Genomic DNA, 22,946 nt, shown 5'->3' with positions numbered 1-22,946 from the left:
GAAAGAATAAAATAATAATGATAGATTTCTCACAAGTTAAAATACTGTTAACTAGAAACCTGGGATGATAACCAGCACACTAATCAAGTTAATCAAACAATGTCACCAGATCATATCTGTCATGAGCCCATGTCACGAAGTCTGTAGGAAGCTACATACGCTAACAATACTCCACAGCTGTCATGGTTTCAGGAGCTGGCCAAAGATAGCGTTTGCCAGTTCTGTTTTGTTATCTACTTATCCACAAAGGTTTCGGAAGCTGCCATTGCAGAATTGGTTAGGCGGCGTTGGACTTGTGATCCAGTGTTCACCACTTCATCAGGGTACAGGGCCCTGTTCTGAGCTGGTGTTATGTCCTTGGGGAAGACACGTCACTCCAGTGTTCCTCACTCCACCCAGGTGTATGAAAGGGTGCCTGACTTTGGTCATGGAAGGAAAGGATTTTTGGGGCCCTGCACATCTATTTGTATTTTGTATTTCTTTTTATCACAACAGATTTCTCTGTGTGAAATTCGGGCTGCTCTCCCCAGGGAGAGCGCGTCGCTATACTACAGCGCCACCCTTTTTTTTTTCTTTTTTTTGTATTTTTCCTGTGTGCGGTTTTATTTGTTTTTTTATTGACGTGGATTTTTCTACAGAATTTTGCCAGGAACAACCCGTTTGTTGCCGTGGGTTCTGTTACGTGCGCTAAGTGCGTGCTGCACACGGGACCTCAGTTTATCGTCTCATCCGAATGACTAGCGTCCAGACCACCAATCAAGGTCTAGTGGAGGGGGAGAAAATATCGACGGCTGAGCCGTGATTCGAACCAGCGTGCTCAGATTCTCTCGCTTCCTAGGTGGACGCGTTACCTCTAGGCCATCACTCCACTATGCCGAGCCCTTGACATGAATTGACTACACTGATGGCTGTAAAACGTTATGGGACCTGTTACTGTGTGTGAAAAACACTCCTCAGCGCCAGATACCATCAAAGCTCTCAGTCACAAGCTTTGGCTCATGTGAAAACAACGCAACAGACTTGTTCACTTCAAAACAGGTCGATGGGTGAAGGTTAGTCATTGTTCTGTTGCGCTGGGAACTGGCTGCAGCTGTCAAGCTTTGTTAAAATGTGGGGGAAAAAAATAGTCCTTTAACATAGAACATGGAATAGAATAGAACATGTCTTTATTACCAAGTGTACCGGGGTCACAAGGAATATTTGGGGGGATAGTACATAACAATGTAGGAACACAAATCGAAAATCATACACAAACACAGATACAGTAGAAATTTGGATACATACAAGTGCATATCAATATAAAAACTTGTGCATACTCACACATGCACGCACTGCATACACACACACACACACACACACAAACATGACCCCTTGATGTCAATTAAAGTCACCGATGGCAGTGCATTGTCTGGTCAACTAAAGTCACCTATGGTGGCAAAAGAGTTAAACACTAACTTTAAACCTATGGGTTTGGGATGCCTACCACCTATCCGCATGGTGGCTTCACAAAAGGGCGCTTTGAAAAACTCACATTGCTTTGAAACCAGAGGCATTGTTCTTGCAGTTGGTTAATTACTCTTGAACCATAGGCATTGTTCTTGTAGTTGGTTAATTACTCTTGATTAGTTTAAGTGTTCATTGTTCTCATTTATCAGTAATGGTCTTAGACATGTCAATATAATCAATCTGATCTCTAAAACATGAACATATCTAAAGCGTGTATTTTTTTGGTTTGTGTTGTGAGCAGTATACACTACCATATTATGCACATTTTTTTTCACATATAATAAACTTTTTTCTTTTTTTTTCTTTTTTTTAAAGGGTGGGGCCTCAGTTGCATGCAGACAACGGAGCACCCCTATCTTCTATCATTTCTTTTCTTTATTCTTTTCCTTTTCTTTTTTTTCCTTTCTTCACTGAAAAAAACAACAACAAAAAAACAAAAACAAAACCAAAAAAAAAAACAGAAAGAAAAAAAAAAAACCAGAAAAAACCCCTGAGTTCCAAAGTATGTCTGTTTTGCTATGAATGGACATTCTTTGGGAAACTTTAGTGTTTAAAATGTTACAGTAGTGTCTGGTGTTTTCTTGACCTAGTGTGAATTCCTTAGTGTTTGCATAAACTGTTCCTTTCTCACTTGTTTCAATATCATAAAGTGCAATAATTAACATGTATGTACATATGTGTATCCGTGCACGAACATGAGTGTGTGTGTGCTTGGTGTTTGAATGAGTATTAGCGCGTGTACGACAGAATCAAAGAGAAATGATCTACCCAAGAACTATATCATATAATGACATATAATAAACTTAATTTGATCGTTCACTTCACATGATGTCCCCCCCCCCCCCAACCCCCCCCCAACCCCACCCCTTATCCCTGACTTCCTAGCTTCAATCCACAGTTTCAGTTTCAGTAGCTCAAGGCGGCGTCACTGCGTTCGGACAAATCCATTTACGCTACACCACATCTGCCAAGCAGATGCCTGACCAGCAGCGTAACCCAACGCGCTTAGTCAGGCGTTGAGAAAAAAAAAAAATCCACAACATATGCTGATATCCTCTCCCCACCTCCCATTAAAGACATTGAAACTGGGAAAACTAAACAGCCCCCCCCCCCGCCCCCCACTCAGCCCACACACATATACAAACACTCCCCTCTCACCCCCCTACCCCCCTCTCATACACAGTTTCAGTTTCAGTATCAGTAGCTCAAGGAGGCGTCACTGCATTCGGACAAATCCATATACGCTACACCACATCTGCCAAGCAGATGCCTGACCAGCAGCGTAACCCAACGCGCAAACATAATTAAAGTTTGTATCCTACCACCTTTTGTGTGATATGGAAGGTGGAAGATACCAACAACAACAACAAACAAAAAAAACACACCAAAAAATATCATATTCACCATTATAACTTATCATCATGGCAGTAGTGATATCAAATGTGAAACACTCTGAATAGCCACTACTTTTGAATTATTACATCGGAGTATAGCTGCCTACATGGTGTGGTAAAAACGGTCATATACATAAAAACCCACTCATGTACATATGAGTGAACATAGCAGTTGCAACCCACGAACGTAGAAGAAGACGAAGAAAGAACAATCAGTACAATACTACAGGCGCTGTTAAGTTCAATTTTTAAAATTTAAAGTCCAGAATCATCAAAAACATATTTTCTGCATGGGATAAATCAAAGAAAGTATAAACATTGTCTTCTGAGATATGGTTTTGATTGTTTGTTTTGTTGTTTATTATGAAAATAATCATACATTATTTTTCCTTTCTTTTTTTTTTTGTTTTTTGCAATAACTTCTTACAAATATCTCAGGACATAAGCCCACACACACACATACACACGCACACACACATGCACATATGCACAAATGTACACAACCTGCACATGCACGCACACAAGCACACAGACACACAGACACACACACACACACACACACACAAAAGAAGCAACAACAAAAATCATTTTGATGAACAGTTTGCTGACAAATGATGTACACAGCAAATCAACAGTTGGGTGATGGTGGCATTCTTCAGCCTTACCTTCTCAAACTCAGCACTGCAGTCTGTTTCTACCAATGCCAGAAGCACCGGCACCTTCTTGCCAAACAAGAAACTGACCACAAGAAAAAAGAAAAAAAAAAAAAAAAAAGGATCAGCTGTGTTATTGTTACCTTTTTTCTGCAGTATATGTGTGTGTGTGTGTGTGTGTGTGTGTGTGTGTGTGTGTGTGTATGCGCGCTAGCGTGTGTGTGTGTGTGAGTGTGTGAATCTGTGTGTGTGTATGTGAGTGCGCGTGTGCCTGCATGCACGCATGCGTGTGTGTTTTTTGCAATGATCAACAAAGCTAATCTCTTCAAAATGCATTTCCAAACTGACATGGCTATTTTGATTCCTTGATAAAACATTTTGCAACTCAGCACAGACTTACAGATACTCCAATTGTTCCCAAGAACGACAATACAGTGCATTTCATAGTCACAGCTGTCTTGTCAGTTTTCTCCCTTCAGGGATACCTGGGGGCTCTTTGTGGGTAAACAGTTCCCACCTTTGCATGGATCTAATAGCAGTCTTCCACTTGCTTGTGATCAATGCAAACAATCCAGAGTCAAAATGTCCATTCTCCAACTCAATCTGAGCTTAGAGTAGGACTGTGCAAACAATCACATACTTGCAAATATACATGCTTGCATGGACACACACACACACACACACACACACACAACATGTGCACACACACACACATAGACACACACACGTGCACACAAACATACACACACTCTCTCTCTCTTACTCTCTCTCTCACACATAACACATATTCATGCACAAACACACACACGCATATACACAATACACAAACACACACACACACACTCTCTCTCCCTCTCTCTGTCTCACATTACACACACACCCACTCAACACAGACATGAACTGATGAATCCAACATGAAGACAGCTGAGGGCAAATCCCACTCACTCATTGTGTGAATGCAGTATTTCAGACGTGAGGGACGTGACAGGCAGACGGATGTGGTCGCGAGCGAAGGCTTCAAGAAACTGAGTGCAGAGATGATGGTCTTTCTCACACTCCTGTTTTCTGGGTAGGTTGTAACTGCCAACATAAAATACACACATTTATTACATTTTTTTTTAATGTCTGTCTGAGTGTGTATTTGTATGTGCCTGAACCTTGCTAAGGAAGGAAACCAGCTCACACAGCCAACCTTTCCTGCCACGTACGAGGAAGCAAAAACTCTCCTCCGCAGCAGATTCCGAAGAGGCTGGGTCACCCTGAACGGAGGCTACCAGGCACACCAGGATCCCACCAGACTACCATCTACCGCCTTCACACAGGACACTGCAGCCTCCGAGCACACCTGAAGAGGACTGGAGTGGCAGCCACATCCCTATGTGATTGCGGCCAGGCTGACCAGACCCCATCCCATATTCTCCAAGACTGCCCCCTGTATGAGAAGATGCGGCAGCAGTCCTGGCCTGGGGGTGCTGACCTCAACACCAAGCTCTGGGGGACGGTAGCCGATCTTCACCGGATGTCCGAGTTTGTGGCATCCCTCGGACTTCGACCCTGACTGCGTAGCTGTCGAACGCAAAAGAAAGAAAAGAAAGAAAGAAGTATGTGCCTGAAATGACACAGGAAACAATTGATGAGAGCCTAGTGGCAGCCATCAGTCAGCTCTACCCAGGTTGGCAGCCTGTTGTGTTAATGACTACATGTTTGTAAAGTGCTTAAAGCTTGGTCTCTGACTGAGGATAGGTGTTACATAAGTACACATATCATTCACATTCGTATCTATCTATCCCTCTATCTATCTATCTACCTATCTGTACATACATACATACATACATGTGTGTGTGTGTGTGTGTGTGTGTGTGTGTGTGTGTTAGTATGCAGCTGAACATATTGAACAAGTTCAGGGATTAGTAAACTGGACTGTTTCTAGAAAAAAAAAAAAAGCATAAAAGGTAGGCGAGTAATGTTTATATTTTAAATCCAGTTAGACCAAAAATTATGAATGACACACACAGTGGGAGGAGTTGGTCTCAAATCATTCTTTTGAAAACTTTGTAAGTCTTTTGTTGTTTGTTTGTTGTTTTGGGTTGTTGTTTTTTTTTGTTGTTGTTTGTTTTGTTTTGTTTTGTTTTTGTTTTTGTTGTTTTTTTTTTTTAATATGATGCTCCGACATATGTCCTGCTAGAGTTTGCAACCACTTTGTAAGTTCTTTTTAAAAAGTTCTGAGTGTCACATATGAAGAAAAAAAATGCCGACATATTTTCTGCTAGAGTTTGCAACCACTTTGCAAGTTCTTTAAAAAAAAAATTTAAAAAAAGTTCTGAGTGTCACATATGAAGAAAAAAAAAAGGACTCAAAATATAGACATTACTTGCCTGCCTTTCACTATTTTTCTATTTTCTATGTTTTAACCCAGTGTTCGGTTGTCTGTGTGTGTGTGTGTGTGTGTGTGTGTGTCCGTGTGTCTGTGTGTCCATGGTAAACTTTAACATTGACATTTTCTCTGCAAATACTTTGTCAGTTGACACCAAATTTGGCATAAAAATAGGAAAAATTCAGTTCTTTCCAGTCATCTTGTTTAAAACAATATTGCACCTCTGGGATGGGCACACAAAAAAATTAAAAAGAAGCCTAATTATATGCAAACTGCATTTACTGTTATATTTATATTTTTTGTATTCTCTAAACTTGGCACTTTGATCTGATATTCTGACACAACAACAAGAGGAGTCATTATTATCATTTTTTGTTCAAACAGGAACTTCTTTTGCTAAGCATGGAATTTTTATTTATTTTGCAAACGTTTTTGGTGCCAATAGTAAAAAAGGGAAATTACTCTGTAATTAATGCTAGGGGACTTAATTTATCACAAGTGAGTCTTGAAGGCCTTGCCTCTCTTGTTCTTTTCTTTTCTAGAAACAGTTCAGTTTACCATTCCCTGAACAGATCTGGCACTAATGTTCTGGTATGCTTCACAAAATACTCCTTGTGTCACTGAACCCCAAGACTTGTGCTGACGAGTATGTTTGTCAGAGAAATGCTGTCACTTCCTGGAGATAAGACGGGCATACATTAAAAGTCAGATGTCAGTCACCATTTCTTTATTTCGATTCCATTTCTTTACCGATTGCTAACTTTTGATTAGTAAAATCACTGACATCATTCTGCTGAAGTTCATTCAGTGTGTACCTAAACCATCATGACTGCTCTATGACAATGAACATGTACCTGTGGTGTGTGAAGCATGTGGACCATGACAACAGCCATATGGACCATGACAATGAACATGTGGACCATGACAATGGACTATGACAATTGACATGTTGACCATGACAATGGAACATGCGGACCATGACAATGGACCATGACAATGGACATGTGGACTATGACAATGGAGCATGACAATGGACATGTGGACAATGACAATGTGGACCATGACCATGGACATGTGGACCATGACAATGGACATGTGGACCACGACAATGGAACATGTGGACCATGACAATAGACGTGTGGATCAGGACAATGGAACATGTGGACTATGACAATGGACGTGTGGACCATGACAATGGATATGTGGACCATGACAATGGATATGTGGACCATTACGACAACAGACATGTGGACCATTACAACAGACATGTGGACCACGACAATGGATTTGAGGACTACGACAATGGACATGCAGACCATGACAATGGACATGTGGACCATGACAATGGACATGTGGACCTTGACAATGGAACATGTGAACCATGGCAATGTGGACAGTGACAATGGAACATGACAATGAACATGTGGACCATGACAACTGACATTTGGACCATGACAATAGAACATGTGGACTATGACAATGGACATGTGGACCATGACAATGGAACATGTGGACCATGACAATGTGGACCTTGACAATGGAACATTTTGACAATGACAATGGAACATGTAAACCATTACAACACACAGGTACCTGTGGTGAGTGTGGAACATGTGGAGAGCACTGCCCGTCTCTTGGTCCAGAACGTCTGCCAGAGAATGCCCCAGCTGCATCAAGGTCACCTCTACACCATCTCGTCGGCGAAAATCCACCTGCATGGAAACAACAACAACAACAACAGTTTCTAAACTTCCAATTCTATGCTTTTATTCTCCAATATCCCCCCCCCCCCCTTTTTTTTTTTTTATTGTAGCTACTCCATCAAAAAATACACCTCCAATCTTTGTGCTTTTATATTTCTGTTTTTTAACAACGGTGAACATGCAATGATCACAACCCACCACCAGTTTCCATGCTCAGTTATGATGTACAGTGTAAAAACTAACATGTTAAAAGGAAATTTTCTTCCTAAAATTATGTTTAATAACATACTTACCGTGACCCACTAGTGCAGACTCAGGCAAACTACTACCCGCCCATGTGAAAAGAGGGCGCTAGTCAGGGATGCGCAGGGGAGGTAACCTACTTCGGGAGGTTATTGGCCGTAGCTACTTTCGTTTTCTTCGCATAGGCGGGTAGTAGTTTGCACAGGACAGGAATCAGACCCCTGCTGGAGTCTGCACTAGTGGGTCACAGATTAAGTATGTGTAATTAAACATAGATTTCAACACTAAAACAACAACTTAACATACAAAGCCCTGCACAGACATCAAACCAAACACTCATACACTAATTTACGCACACACACACACACACACACACACACACGCACACAAAATCCATCATACTCACAACAATCATCATACAACACTTGATACATTAATGATAATAACCTGAACAACGGCAGAAATCACAACACTCATCGCACATCACGTATCACACATTTTTTTTTTAATGATAATGACCTGAACAACAGCAAAAAACGGTCATACACGTTAAATGTTACATGTCTGCCTGAGTGTGTATGTGTGTGCCTGCCTGAATTCTGACTGAATGACACAGGAAACAAATGATGAGCGCCCCATGGAAGCCGCCAGTCGCCTTTACCCAGGTATTCAGCCTGTTGTGCAAATGACTCGGTGTTTATAAAGTGCTCAGAGCTTTGTCTCCGACTGAGGTTGGTGCTATTTTAGAGGGGGGGGGGGGGAGAGACAGACAGAGAGAAGAGACAGAGAGAGCAGAGACACAGAGACAGAGACAGAGAGAGAAGACAGAGACACAGAGAGAGAAGAGACAGACAGACAGAGAGAGAAGAGAGAGAGAGAGGTGGAGGTGGCAGGAATGGAGATTGAATAGAGCACTTGGGTATCGAGCAGAATCAGAATTATTATTCATTTACGGTAGGAATGCAAATACCATTGCCTGCATACATACATACATACATACATATATGTCCATATTTGCATTTGCACACACACGCGCATGCGCGCCTGTGCACACACACACACACACACACACACACACAATCGCAACACAACACAACACAAACACACAACATCCATCCATTAAATCAAATCAAATAAATAACAACACACTCATCACACATTACACATCACGCACAAATGATGATGACCTGAACAACGGCAAAATCGATGTCCTCGTTGTCAAACTCTGACGGAGGAATGTCAGCGCTGTTGGCGGTGAAACAGGCCACCAGCCCAAAGAGACGCTCGCACACCTCCCGGAAGCAGCGCGGGCTGTAGAAGTAGCCTCTGTCTCTGCGAGGGGGCAGCGGCAGAAAGCCAGAGTCCAGGGGCACCAGCGTGGCGATGAGCTGGGCCGATTCCTTCTGCTGCAACAGGAGTTTCGGTTTTCTCAAGGACACGTCAGTGCGTTTTGGACGCTGCTGGTTTTCCCCCCGACAGCTTGAAAGGGTGACATTTCAGGTCAGTTTCACTTTCTGTTTCTCAAGGAGGCGTCATTACGTTCGAACAAATCCACACATGCTACACCACACCTGCTAGGCAGACTGCCTGGCCAGCAGCATAACCCAACGCATTAAGTCAGGCCTTGAGTGCATGATTTTTTTTTCTTTTTTTCAAGGCCTGACTAAGCACGTTGGGTTATGCTGCTGGTCAGGCATCTGCTTGGCAGATGCGGTGTAGCGTATATGGATTTGTCTGAACGCAGTGATGCCTCCTTGAGCTATCGAAACTGAAACTGAATTGAGTGCATGCTTATGTATTTTGTGTGCACCTATCAGAGTGGATTTCTTCTCTTGTTACCATGGGTCTATTTTCAGCGTGCCAAGTGCATGCTTCACACACAAAACATCGGTTTATCATCTCATCCGAATGACTAGACACTCAAATTTGGTTTTCCAGTCAAATTTTTTTTTTTTTTTTTCTGCCATATCATCTGCACCGTTTCAGTGGCATTACTCCCACGCCGCTCATTTAGATTCCCCCATACACGGCCACACCCGGGTTCGTCCGTCACAGTTCCAGCGTCGGCAGTCCACAGGGAACCATCGATGTTAGGTCGCCAGGAGGCCACACACCAGAGGAGACCCTGCACTGCTGCTGAGTCACTTTGGTGGTGTTCAGTGGTGCCTGTTCTGTTTTAACGTACTTAGGACACCACCTACTAAGCCCCCTATTAACGACAATAATGGCTTAGTCGTGGAGCCAGACTGAGTGAGTGTCCCTCCCAGAGTGGAGACCGCCACCACGTCTCTCAAACAACAGCCCCCCATGAATCTGCCGACACTGACGACATTGTTTTCCAGTCAAATTTGGGAGACAGGGCAAGAGCAGGATTTGAATCCAGACCCCTTAGGGACACTCAGCATTGGCAGACGAGCGTTTTAACCATTCTGCCACCTTCCTCTGAAAGAACTATCACTTGTTTATTTTACAGTCCATTATGTCCTCTGGTGTGTGTGTGTGTGTGTGTGTGTGTGTGTGTGTGTGTGTGTGTGTCGGGGCTCGTGTACATTTATGTGTATACGTTTGTGCCTTCATATCTGTGAAACTGCATGTTTTGTTGCGTATCTGTTATGCATGTATGTGTTTGTGTATGTGTGCATGTATGTCTGCATGTTTTACATTTATTTGCTTATTTGCTTATTGATATTTATTATTATTATTATTATTATTATTATTATTATTATTTTAAAAAAAATTATTATCATCCTTTTTTCTCTTTTTGTTCTTTTTTGTTCTTTTTTTTCTCTTTTTTTCCTCTTTTTTTTCTTTTTTCTTTCTTTTTTTTTCTCTTTTTTTCTTTTTTTTCTTCTCAAAGCCTGACAGTGCATTGGGTTACGCTGCTTGGCAGATGTGGTGTAATGTATCTGGATTTTTCCGAACGCAGTGACGCCTCCTTGAGCTACTGATACTGATACTGTTACTGATATTGATACTGGCATGCCCTCTGGCATGTAAGGCAGCAACTACTGTTGCTGTGTCCCAGAACAAAGCTTTCATACGGGAAAGGGTTGTTAGCCCTGTAGACGCCCAGCCCATAACCTGAAGGATCATGGTTTGTCCGGCCTCTACCCTTCGACCAGTCCCTGATGGGTGGCTGTTCCAGGAGCATAAGCTCCCGCTGGCATAGTTCTAGGGCTCCCTGAGGCAGGCAACCCCACCCCCAACCCCATCCACACTTACCATGATGTTTTCTTCATTGTGCCTAGGATCATATACGTGGAGTGTTGGCCTAGAGGTAACACATCCGCCTAGGAAGAGAGAGAATCTGAGCACACTGGTTCGAATCCTGGCACAGTCGGCAGTATTTTTTCCACCTCCACTAGAACTAGAGTGGTGGTCTGGGGGCTAGTCATTCGGATGAAACGATAAACCGAGGTCCCATGTGCAGCATGCATTTAGCACACTTAAAAGAACCCATGGCACAAAAAGGTTGTCCGTGGCTTTTTTTTTTTTTTTTTTTTTTGTTGAAAGATCCACTTTCATAGTAAAACAAAAAACAAAAAAACAAACAAAAAATTGCAGGCAGGAAAAAAAAACAACAAAAAAATGGGTGGTGCTCTAAGTGTAGTGGCACCCTCTCCCTGTGGAGAACAGCCCGAATTTCACACAGAGAAATCTGTTGTGACAAAAAAGAATAATACAATACTACAACGAGGTGGCACTTTTTTTCGGCACCTCTTTACAAGTGGTCAAAGATATGGATTTTTAAAAAAAATAAAGAAAAAAAAATCCATAAAAGCTTTTGCCTCTTGTTTTCTGGTTTCTTTGTTCTTGTTTTGTTTTGTTTTGTCCCAACCATGTATAATTCATTTATCTTTTTTTTTCTTCCATAAAAAAAAAGGAAACAAGAGAGGCAAAGCCTTCAAGATGAGTGTATCATTACCTTAACTCCATTGACACCTACTGACGAGTATGATCATCATCCTCACAAAAAGGGAAGACTGGAAAGAGCTTGCTCATATCTACAATCCTTCCCATTTGTTTTTTATTTTTTATTATTTTTTTTTTTTAACAACTTCCAAGCTACTGAGAAAATGGCATAGTTGAAGTTTACCATAAAGATGCACACACACACACACGAAACACACAGGACACAGACACACACACACACACACACAACTTCCATGCTGCACACACACACACAACTTCCATGCTGCTAAGAAAATGCCAAAGTTTAAGCTTACCATAAACATGCACACAGACACAGACACACACACACACACACACACACACACACACACAAAGAAACACACACACACACACACACACATGCACACACAAACACACACACACACACACACACACGCACACACACACACACACACACACACACACACACACACACACACACACACACACACACACACAGCACCAAACACCTACCCGTGTCCAGTCTGGTTCACTGAAATGCAGGTGCTGAACCGAAGAGACAGACACAATGTTGATCCAATCCATCACTGCCCCCACCTGCATAGCACAACACAGTACAGTACAGTACAGTGCAGCACATCATAGCACAGTACAATACCGCATAGCACAGCACAACACAGCACAGTACAGTACAGCACATCATAGCACAGTACCACATAGCACAGCACAGTACAACATAGCACAGTATGATACAGTACAGTACAGCACAGTACAGTACAGTACAGTACTGCACAGCACAATACAGCACAGCACAATACAGCACAGTATGATACAGCACAGCACAGTACAGAACAGTACAGTACAGTACAGCACAGTACAGTACAATACAGCACAGCACTGCATAGCACAGTAAAATACAGCACAGTACAACACAGTACAGCACAGCACAGTACAGCACAGCACAACGTACCACAGCACAGTACAACGTAGCACAGCACAGTACAGCATAGCACAGTATGATACAGTACAGTACAGCACAGCACAGTACAATATAGCAAAGCACAGCATAGCACAGTACAATACAGTACAGTACAACACAGTACAGCACAGCACAGTACAACGTAGCACAGCACAGTACAGCATAGCACAGTATGAAACAGTACAGTACAGTACAGCACAGCATAGCACAGTACAGCACAGCATAGCACAGTACAATGTAGCACAGCACAGTACAGCATAGCACATAATAATACAGTACAGTTCAGCACAGCACAGCATACGACAGTACAATACAGCACAGCACAACATAGCACAGTACAATACAGTACAGTACAACACAATACAGCACAGCACAGTGCAGCACAGTACAGCACAGTACAATACAGTACAGCACAGCACAGTACAGTACAGTATAATACAGTAAAGTACAGCACAGTGCAGCACAATACAATACAGTACAGTACAGCACAGAACAATACAGTTCAGCACAGCACAGTACAGCATAGCACAGTACAGCATAGCACAGTACAATACAGTACAGCACAGCATAACACAGCACAGCACAGCATAGCACAGTATAATAGAGTACAGCACAGCACAGCACAGTAGAGCACAGCACAATACAGTACTGTACAGTACAGCAACGATCACACTATGCTTTTCTTTCTTTTTCTTTTTTTTCATACAACAGTTTGATGATAATGATAATAAGATCAAGAATAAGAATAATAAGAATAATAATAATTTCATTGATTCACAATATGAACACATATTCATCATCAAGGTTTCAATAAACTTTTCCCTGTCTTCATCACTATAATAATTTTCCAGCTTCAATCAATAAAATGAATCATAACAAAAAAAAACAAGAGAGGCAAGGCCTTCAAGACTCACTTGTGATACACTTTTAAAAAATCCAAGCTTTTTATGTATTGAGTATAATTTCAAAATGTAATGTTTAAGATGAGAAAGATCAGTTTAAAGCAAATTAAGTCCCCTAGCATTAATTACAGAGTAATTTCCCTTTTTTACTATCTGCACCAAAAACGTTCGCAAATTAAATAAAACTTCCATGCTTAGCAAAAGAAGCTCCTGTTTGAACAAAAAATGATAATAATGACCAGAATATCAGATCAAAGTGCCAAGTTTAGAGAATACCAAAAATATAAATATAACAGTAAATGCAGTTTGCATATAATTAGGCTTCTTTTTTTTTTTTTTTTTTTTTTTTTTTTTTTGTGCCCATCCCAGAGGTGCAATATTGTTTTAAACAAGATGACTGGAAAGAACTGAATTTTTCCTATTTTTATGCCAAATTTGGTGTCAATTGACAAAGTATTTGCAGAGAAAATGTCGATGTTAAAGTTTACCACGTACAAACAGACACACAGACACACACACACACACACACAGACAACCGAACACCGGGTTAAAACATAGACTCACTTTGTTTACACAAGTGAGTCAAAAAAAAAAAACACACAAAATGGGATTTTTCTGGGGAGTGGGTGCTCACAGAACTCCTGCTCACCGTCAAAGCTCCATGGTAGTCCTGTCTCACAGACTGCCCACAGCTGCCCACACCCTTCCCAGAGCAGGCAGGGTGACAGGGGAAGGGTGTCTGGTGCCAGCGAAAGGCCAGGAGGGTGGGGAAACCTGTCACATGGTGCTGCTGGCACGGGGCCGGGGTTCGGCTGCAGTTGATCAGTCGTACCCTGTGGCTGTCTGCCGGCACAATATAGTATGGATTGTATTGCATTGTATTGTATTGCATTGCATTGCACTGCATTGCATTGTATTGTATTGCATTGCACTGCATTGCATTGCATTGTACTGTACTGTACTGCACTGTATTTATTGTATTGTACTGTATTGTATTGTATTGTATTGCATTGCATTGCATTGCATTGTACTGTACTGTACTGCACTGTATTTATTGTATTGTACTGTATTGTATTGTATTGTATTGTATTGTATTGTACTACTCTTTTTTGTCCCAACAGATTTCTCTATGTGAAAATCAGGTTGCTCTCCCCAGGGAAAGCGTGTTGCTACACAGAGCGCCACTTTTTTTTCTTTCTTTTTTTCTTTTCCTGCCTGCGATTTTACCTGTTTTCCTACCGAAGTGGATTCCTCTACAGAATTTTGCCAGGTACAGCCCTTTTGTTGCCATGGGTTCTTTAACATGCATGCTGCACAAGGGACCTTGGTTTATTGTCTCATCCAAATGACTAGCGTCCAGCCCACCACTCAAGGTCTAGTGGAGGGGGAGAAAATACTGGCGACTATGGGATTCGAACCAGTGCACTAAGATTCTCTCGCTTCCTGGGCGGACCCGTTACCTCCAGGCCATCACTCCACGTACAACTGTCAGTCATGTTCAACTATGACCATCCAGACAGCAGAGGAGGGAACTGCTGTCCCCAGCTTTAATAAAATAGGCTAGACTTTGACTGTAGTGGGGAGTGTCTTGCCCTAGTTTCTTCCCTACTCTCTTGGCTAAGAGAGGTTTTGGACAGTCGGTGTTGGGATGGTTCCCCAAACACCAACTAGCCCCCAAGTCTGCAGTATTAGTTACAGGTGCTATACAAATTAAATTATCATCATCATTGTCATCATCACTATTGAAACCTTATTGGTGTAGACAGTGAACCACAGGTAGTGTAAACCCCAAGTGGCAAACAGACATATACACACACACAGAGACACACTAAAATTGGTAACCTTTCTCACAGACTCACACACACACACACACACTCACACACACACACACACACACTTAAAATGGTAACCTTTCTCACATACATCACAAACACTCACACATATGCATTAAAACTATTAACTCTCTCTCTCACACACACACACACACACACACACACACACACACACACACATTCATGAACACACACACACACACACACACACACACACACACACACACAAACACAAATGCAACACACACACACACACACACACACACACACACACACACACATTCATGAACACACACACACACACACACACACACACACACACACACACATTCATGAACACACACACACACACACACACACAAGACACATTGTACCGTTGGCTGAAAGCTGCTGATAGATGTGTTGGAAGAGTGGCTGGCTGTCCTCACAACTTTTACACGGGCGTCGAATGAAGATGAACTGTGTGACAAAGAGAGAGAGGGGAAAAACACAACATTCAACAAAGAACAAACAAATGAGAGAATAACTATACAACAAAGAGGAAGAACGAAAAGAAAGGAGGAAAAGAAACCATCAATTGGATCACAGCTGACGGGTGCAAAAACCCGAGTGGTTAAAGCGTTGGACTTTCAATCTAAGGGTCCCGGGTTCGAATATCGGTAACGGTGCCTGGTGGGTAAAGGGTGGAGATTTTTTTCAATCTCCCAGGTCAACATATGTGCAGACCCGCTAGTGTCTGAACCCCATTCATGTGTATACGCAAGCAGAAGATTAAATATGCACGCTAAAGATCCTGTAATCCAAGTCAGCGTTCAGTGGGTTATGGAAACAAGAACATAGTCAGCATGCACACCCTCGAAAACGGAGTATGGCTGCCTACATGGCGGGGTAAAAACAGTCATGCACGTAAAAGCCCACTCGTGTACTTATGAGTGAACGTGGGAGTTGCAGCCCACGAATGAAGAAGAAGGATTATGCAAACTGAATTTACTGTTATTTTTTTATTTTTTTTATTCTCTAAACTTGGCACTTTGATCTGATGTTCTGACACAACAGCAAGAGCAGTCATTTTTATCATTTTTTGTTCAAACAGGAACTTCTTTTGCTAAGCATGGAAGTTATAATTATTTTGCATGTCTTTGGTGCAGATAGTAAAAAAGGGAAATTAATCTGCAATTAATGCCAGGGGGTTAATTTGCTTTAAACTGATCTTTCTCATCTTAAACATTTCATTTTGAAACAATACTCAATACATAAAAAGCTTGTGTGTTTTACTCTCAGTGTACAGGGCTTTCACTATGTTCATTCGCCCAAGTGGTTTTTTTTCGGAAAATACTAAAATCAATACTACGAATGGACTTTATAGATCTATTGGCTGAGCCCTGAAGGTCATGGGCAAAAATCAACTGCGTACACATATTTATACATATTCAAAGCACATGCTCATATTCCTCGCGAACGAAGGACACCATTTTGTTCAAGTTCAAGTTGTTGACCTGCCTGTTCAATCCTATATTCAATCAACAATACACGATAACATGTGATGGAAAGTTGGAGAAGGAGACCGTTAAATATTTATTCTGAGAAAGATTTGTGAATGCCCCATCACTTACTGGATTATGCCCCAAACTGCCATAAAAATATCAACAAAATCAGTCAGAATTCACAGTTAAAAATAATAAACCATGAGAGTTAATACCCTTGATGAAATGTAAAAATTTCCAGTTTTGACTTTTCTCAAAATGAAGTCCTTTTCACTTCATACAACGTTTAAGAAGTACTTGTACTTGGCTCTACATGTTATTAGTTTAACAAAATACTCAACTTTCACATCAACTTTAAAACTATAAAACTAGAATGAACATAAAAGAGAAATTGAATCGACCGTGTCGTACTACCTTCCCGGCGGGTGTAACTAAACTTGCACATCTATCTAGATCCAGAGAAAACGGCTAAATGTTGCAGTGTGATTGCGGCGATAGCCACATCTCCTTTACTGCGGACTTAAAAAGAATTTTTAATTGCCCTTAAAGATTTTTTGAATGCCCAAGATACACCAGAATAATATGATTTAAACAGCGTTTTCACTGCGAATACCGCAATCAATTTATCGCCCTTAAAAAAAAAAAATGTTTAAATATTAAGTTTTAGAACGTCAGTTAAGGAGCCACGATAGTGTAATGGGTAAGACAATTTCTTCTCACCCGAAAACGTGCAGTTTTATAATAAGAAATACAGAACACATTTTAACGATTTGATTTTTTTTTTTAAGTGTATCACAAGTGAGTCTTGAAGGCCTTGCCTCTCTTGTTTGTTTTGTTTTGCGTGTTGTGAAGCAGACTTTCACTTCATAAACTTTTTGTTACATTTGTGACTCCTGCTTTCAGGAGCATGGTACACCATGTGTGGCATGAGGCCATGTGTGGAAAGAGGCACTGTGGCAGATATGGGTTAGGTGATGGACTTCTGATCCAGTATTCATCAGTGATCAGGTTTTGGCCCAGTGTTGCGTCCTTGGAAAAGGTACTTTTCTCCGATTTTCCCCCCACTTCCAATACCAAGCCCCAGACAAAGAGGATGGGTCCCAGCTTTCCAATACCCCAAGAGAAAGTGGATGGGTCCCAGCCTTCCAATACCCCAAGAGAAAGTGGATGGGTCCCAGCCTTCCAATACCTAGCCCCAGACAAAGTGGATGGGCCCCAGCCTTCCAATACCTAGCCCCGGACAAGGTGGATAGGTCCCAGCCTTCCAATACCTAGCCCCGGACAAAGTGGATGGGTCCCAGCCTTCCAATACCAAGCCCCAGACAAAGAGGATGGGTCCCAGCCTTCCAATACCTTGCCCTGGACAAAGTGGATGGGTCCCAGCCTTCCAATACCCCGAAAGAAAGTGGATGGGTCCCAGCCTTCCAATACCTAGCCCCAAAGTGGATGGGTCCCAGCCTTCCAATACCTAGCCCCAGACAAAGTGGATGGGTCCCAGCCTTCCAATAACTAGCCCCAGACAAAGTGGATGGGTCCCAGCCTTCCAATACCTAGCCCCAGACAAAGTGGATGGGTCCCAGCCTTCCAATACCCCAAGACAAAGTGGATGGGTCTCAGCCTTCCAATACCTAGCCCCAGACAAAGTGGATGGGTCCCAGCCTTGCAATACCTTGCCCAAGACAAAGTGGATGGGTCCCAGCCTTCCAATACCTTGCCCAAGACAAAGTGGAATTCACAGCTTAAGTGACCAATAACAGGCTTTCAACATCGCTCGACAAAGCACAATTTTGATAACTGACAGTTGTCATCACAGCTTCCCTCAACAGGGAGAAGTGGTGGCCTATGTACTTGTGTCTCATGAACCTTAAGATTTCATGACATTAAAGTCTATTCTGTTCTGCTCTGTTCTACTCACAATACTGATGTACACGTCTGCGTCACTGTGGGATCGTTTCCCCATGGGGTGGAAGTCAGCAGGTGTTGCCAGAGGTACTGTGTTCAAGCTCTCTGTGTTCTTGTCACCAGTGGCTGTGTCCTGTAGAATGGCAGAAATGGTTAAGATGCCTTTAAGATGCCTATCTGCCAATGCAGTGTCCGTGAGGGTCTGGGTTCAAATCCCGGCCTTGCTCTTTCTCCCAGGTTTGACTGGAAAAACAAACTGAGCGTCTAGTCATTCCGATGAGATGATAAACCAAGGTCCTGTGTGCAGCAAGCATTTGGCGCACTGAAAAAGAACCCATGGCAATAAAAGCGCTGTCCTCTGGAAAATAAATTCAGTAGAAGAAATTCACTCTTATAGGTACGTAAATATATATGCATGCACTCAAGGCCTGACTATTTTATGGCATTTTTGGAATCTCTGTATGGCACCACACCATTAGAACTGTTGGCGAAACATAAAACTGCTGGCATCATTTCTTTTTGTGGTTTATTTCCCAAAGCTCACGCATAGCACGCTGGACAGAGCCAAGTGCTTCAACAGACTACCCAACGGTTAACTCTTTCACTGCCAAGTTTCTGTGTGAAAACCACTCCCCTGCACCAAACGATGCTCTCAGTCACAGGCTTTGGCTCATGTCGAAACAACACAACAACTTGTTCACTTCAAACTCGGTCAGGAGGCAAAGGTTAGTCATTGTTGTATTGGCGGGGAACTGGCTGCAGCCGCCAAGCGTTGTTACAATGCGGAAAATGGTCTTAAATCAACATGACCCTGCATGTCGACAAAAGTTGCATATGGCGGTGTACTGTCTTGTCAACAAAAGTCACCCATGGCCATGAAAGAGTTAATGCAGATATGAAGCCGTACCTGCGTGCTCTGCTTGTCGATGGAGCTGGTGACAAAGTCCATGTAGAACGGCCTGGTCGTGTTGTCAGAGGAACAGCGATCCCCGTTTGGACCTTCCTTCCGTAAACACACCTGTCATCATCATCATGGTCATCATCATCATTATCATCATCACACTCTTCATTAGCATCATCATGATCATCTCACACTTTCCATCAGCATGATTGTGGTCATGGTCATCATCATTGTTGCACTTTTCATTAGCATTATCATCATCATCATTATCATCATCACCACACTTTTCATCCGCACCATCATAGTCATCATCATCACACTTTTCATCAGCATCATCATCGTCATCATCATCAGCAGCAGCATTATCACAGTCATCATAATCATCATCATCATCATCACACTTTTCATCAGCATCATCATCGTCATCATCACTACTTTCCATTGGCATCATCACAGTCATCATCATCACACTTTTCATCAGCATTATCACGCTTTTCACTAGCATCATCATAGTCATCATCATCATGATCATCATCACACTTTTCAACAGCATCATCATCGTCATCATTATACTTTCCATTGGCATCATCATAGTCATCATCATCACACTTTTCATCAGCATTATCACGCTTTTCACTAGCATCATCATAGTCATCATCATCATCATCATCATCATCATCACACTTTTCAACAGCATCATCATCGTCATCATCATTATACTTTCCATTGGCATCATCATAGTCATCATCATCACACTTCTCATCAGCATTATCACGCTTTTCACTAGCATCATCATAGTCATCATCATCATCATGATCATCATCACACTTTTCAACAGCATCATCATCATCATCATCATCATTATACTTTCCATTGGCATCATCATAGTCATCATCATCACACTTCTCATCAGCATTATCACGCTTTTCACTAGCATCATTATCATCATCATCATCATCATCATCACACTTTTCAACAGCATCATCATCGTCATCATCATTATACTTTCCATTGGCATCATCATAGTCATCATCATCACACTTTTCATCAGTATTATCACGCTTTTCACTAGCATCATCATTGTCATCATCATTATCACACTTTCATTTGCACCATCATAGTTTTCATCAGCATTATCACGCTTTTCATTAGCATCATCATAGTCATCATCATCATCACACTCTTTCAATGGCATCATCATAGTCTTCATCAGCATTATCGTGCTTTTCATTAGCATCATCATAGTCATCATCATCATCATCATCACACTTTTTCATTGGCATCATCATGGTCATCATCATCACGCTTTTCATCAGCATCATCACACTTTTCATCAGCATCATCACACTTTTCATTAGTATCACCATAGCCATCATCATCATCATCATCAACACACTTTTCATTATCATCAGCATCGTCACCATCACACTTTCCATCAACATCATCTAAGCCATCAAAATTACACTTTTCATTAGCATCATCATTTTCATCATCAGCATCACCCTTTACATTAGCGTAATCATAGTTATCATCATTACACTTTTCATTAGCATCACTAGAGCCATCAGTGCCTTCACCATCATTCCTCTGTCTTTTCGTTTCTGCCTTTTCTGATCTATAAAAAAAAGACGTGATTTTGAAACTGTTCTTGCAAAATTCAAGGCTGGATAATTCAATACTGATAAGAATTAGTTCAATGTTTTAGATTGCTCAGGGTTGTTTTTTTGTGTGTTTTTTTTTTTTTTTTTTTTTTTCCATAATTATGCTTATTATGAAATACAACAGAGATTACACACACACACACACACACACACACACACACACGCTTAAACCATCATTGTTAAAGGGTAAACACAGACCTGGGTGTTTTTCCCGTAAGGCTGATAGCTGATTGGCTGCTGGTGACTGTCAGTCAAAATAAACCCCGCCTCCTGAAGGGCAGAATACACAGTGTAGGGGGTGGGGCGGGATACCAGCAGCTCTGTCTGACTGACAGTCACTTCACCTTCCTCTGAAACAGAAAGACAACCAAAGAGACTTGACGTCACATATCTACAAGTACAACCACCAATTAGTGGAGTGATGGCCTAGAGGTAACGCGTCCGCCTAGGAAACGAGAGAATCTGAGCGCGCTGGTTCGAATCACGGTTCAGCCGCCGATATTTTCTCCCCCTCCACTAGACCTTGAGTGGTGGTCTGGACGCTAGTCATTCGGATGAGACAATAAACCGAGGTCCCGTGTGCAGCATGCACTTAACGCACGTAAAAGAAACCATGGCAACAAAAGGGTTGTTCCTGGCAAAATTCTGTTAAAAAAAATCCACATCGATAGGAAAAACAAATAAAACTGCATGCAGGAAAAAATACAAAAAATGGGTGGCGCTGTAGTGTAGCGACGCGCTCTCCCTGGGGAGAGCAGCCCGACTTTCACACAGAGAAATCTGTTGTGATAAAAAGAAATACAAATACAAATACATTAACCATGAAGAAGCCATTTGAAACAGAAACACAGTACAGTGAAAGCATTACCCAATCACCTTACACTACAGGTACAAAATGAAAGCTTTACTCCATTACCTCACAGGTATACAACGAAAGTTTTAACCGATTACTTTACAAAGGGCTATAAATCTGTAGGTGTACACGTAATACAGCCATGTCATGGTTCACTCCCTTTGTTGTTGTTTTGGTTTTTTTCCCTAGAACATGGACCTGCCAACTTGGCGACCAAAGAATCCATATACAGTGTGACAACAGGCGTGCACAAACAAGACAAAAGCAACTTCAGTAATAATTTGCTTGAATTTCATTATTGTGTAGAGCTTTTTGCAGAAAACTCTAATACAAATGGCTCACACTCAGTGGCGATGTCATTCAAATAAGATGATAAAGTAAGATCCTACTGCACTCAGCGCATGTAAAATATACCCTTGGCAACCAGCCGCCGTGGCAAAGTGGTTAGCGTCGCTGGGAGGACGTGGGTTCGAATCCCAGCGGAGGTGGGTTTTTCGGCCCGTGGCCGACTCCTACCCAGAGTTGAGTGTGCTGTGGGCTTAAATGGGGAGACTGGGACCACACAGTCGAGTGTCATCCACTTCAAGGATGCGTCTTTGGGTGTGTTGCTCTAATTACCTGACCAACACTGCAAGTATCTGTATCTC

General features: G+C 42.0%; 1 protein-coding gene across 1 annotated transcript in view; it reads right to left on the bottom strand.

Annotated features, from left to right (window-relative positions):
• Positions 1–22,946, bottom strand: part of LOC143295039 (uncharacterized) — a 42,519-nt gene that overhangs the window by 2,740 nt on the left and 16,833 nt on the right. Inside the window, exons 11-20 of the mRNA XM_076606583.1 lie at positions 21,645–21,796; positions 19,792–19,902; positions 18,898–19,017; positions 15,873–15,957; positions 14,316–14,509; positions 12,299–12,382; positions 9,061–9,279; positions 7,521–7,639; positions 4,499–4,633; positions 3,566–3,638 (exon numbers count right to left, since the gene is read on the bottom strand). Of these exons, the coding sequence (XP_076462698.1) occupies positions 3,566–3,638; positions 4,499–4,633; positions 7,521–7,639; positions 9,061–9,279; positions 12,299–12,382; positions 14,316–14,509; positions 15,873–15,957; positions 18,898–19,017; positions 19,792–19,902; positions 21,645–21,796 (1,292 nt within the window). The remainder of the gene's footprint in view (positions 1–3,565; positions 3,639–4,498; positions 4,634–7,520; positions 7,640–9,060; positions 9,280–12,298; positions 12,383–14,315; positions 14,510–15,872; positions 15,958–18,897; positions 19,018–19,791; positions 19,903–21,644; positions 21,797–22,946) is intronic.

This window comes from Babylonia areolata, chromosome 20 (assembly GCF_041734735.1).
Source record: "Babylonia areolata isolate BAREFJ2019XMU chromosome 20, ASM4173473v1, whole genome shotgun sequence".
Classification (NCBI taxonomy): domain Eukaryota; kingdom Metazoa; phylum Mollusca; class Gastropoda; order Neogastropoda; family Buccinidae; genus Babylonia; species Babylonia areolata.
Note: the sequence above shows the minus strand (reverse complement) of the source record. Positions and strands in the feature narration are given on the sequence as shown.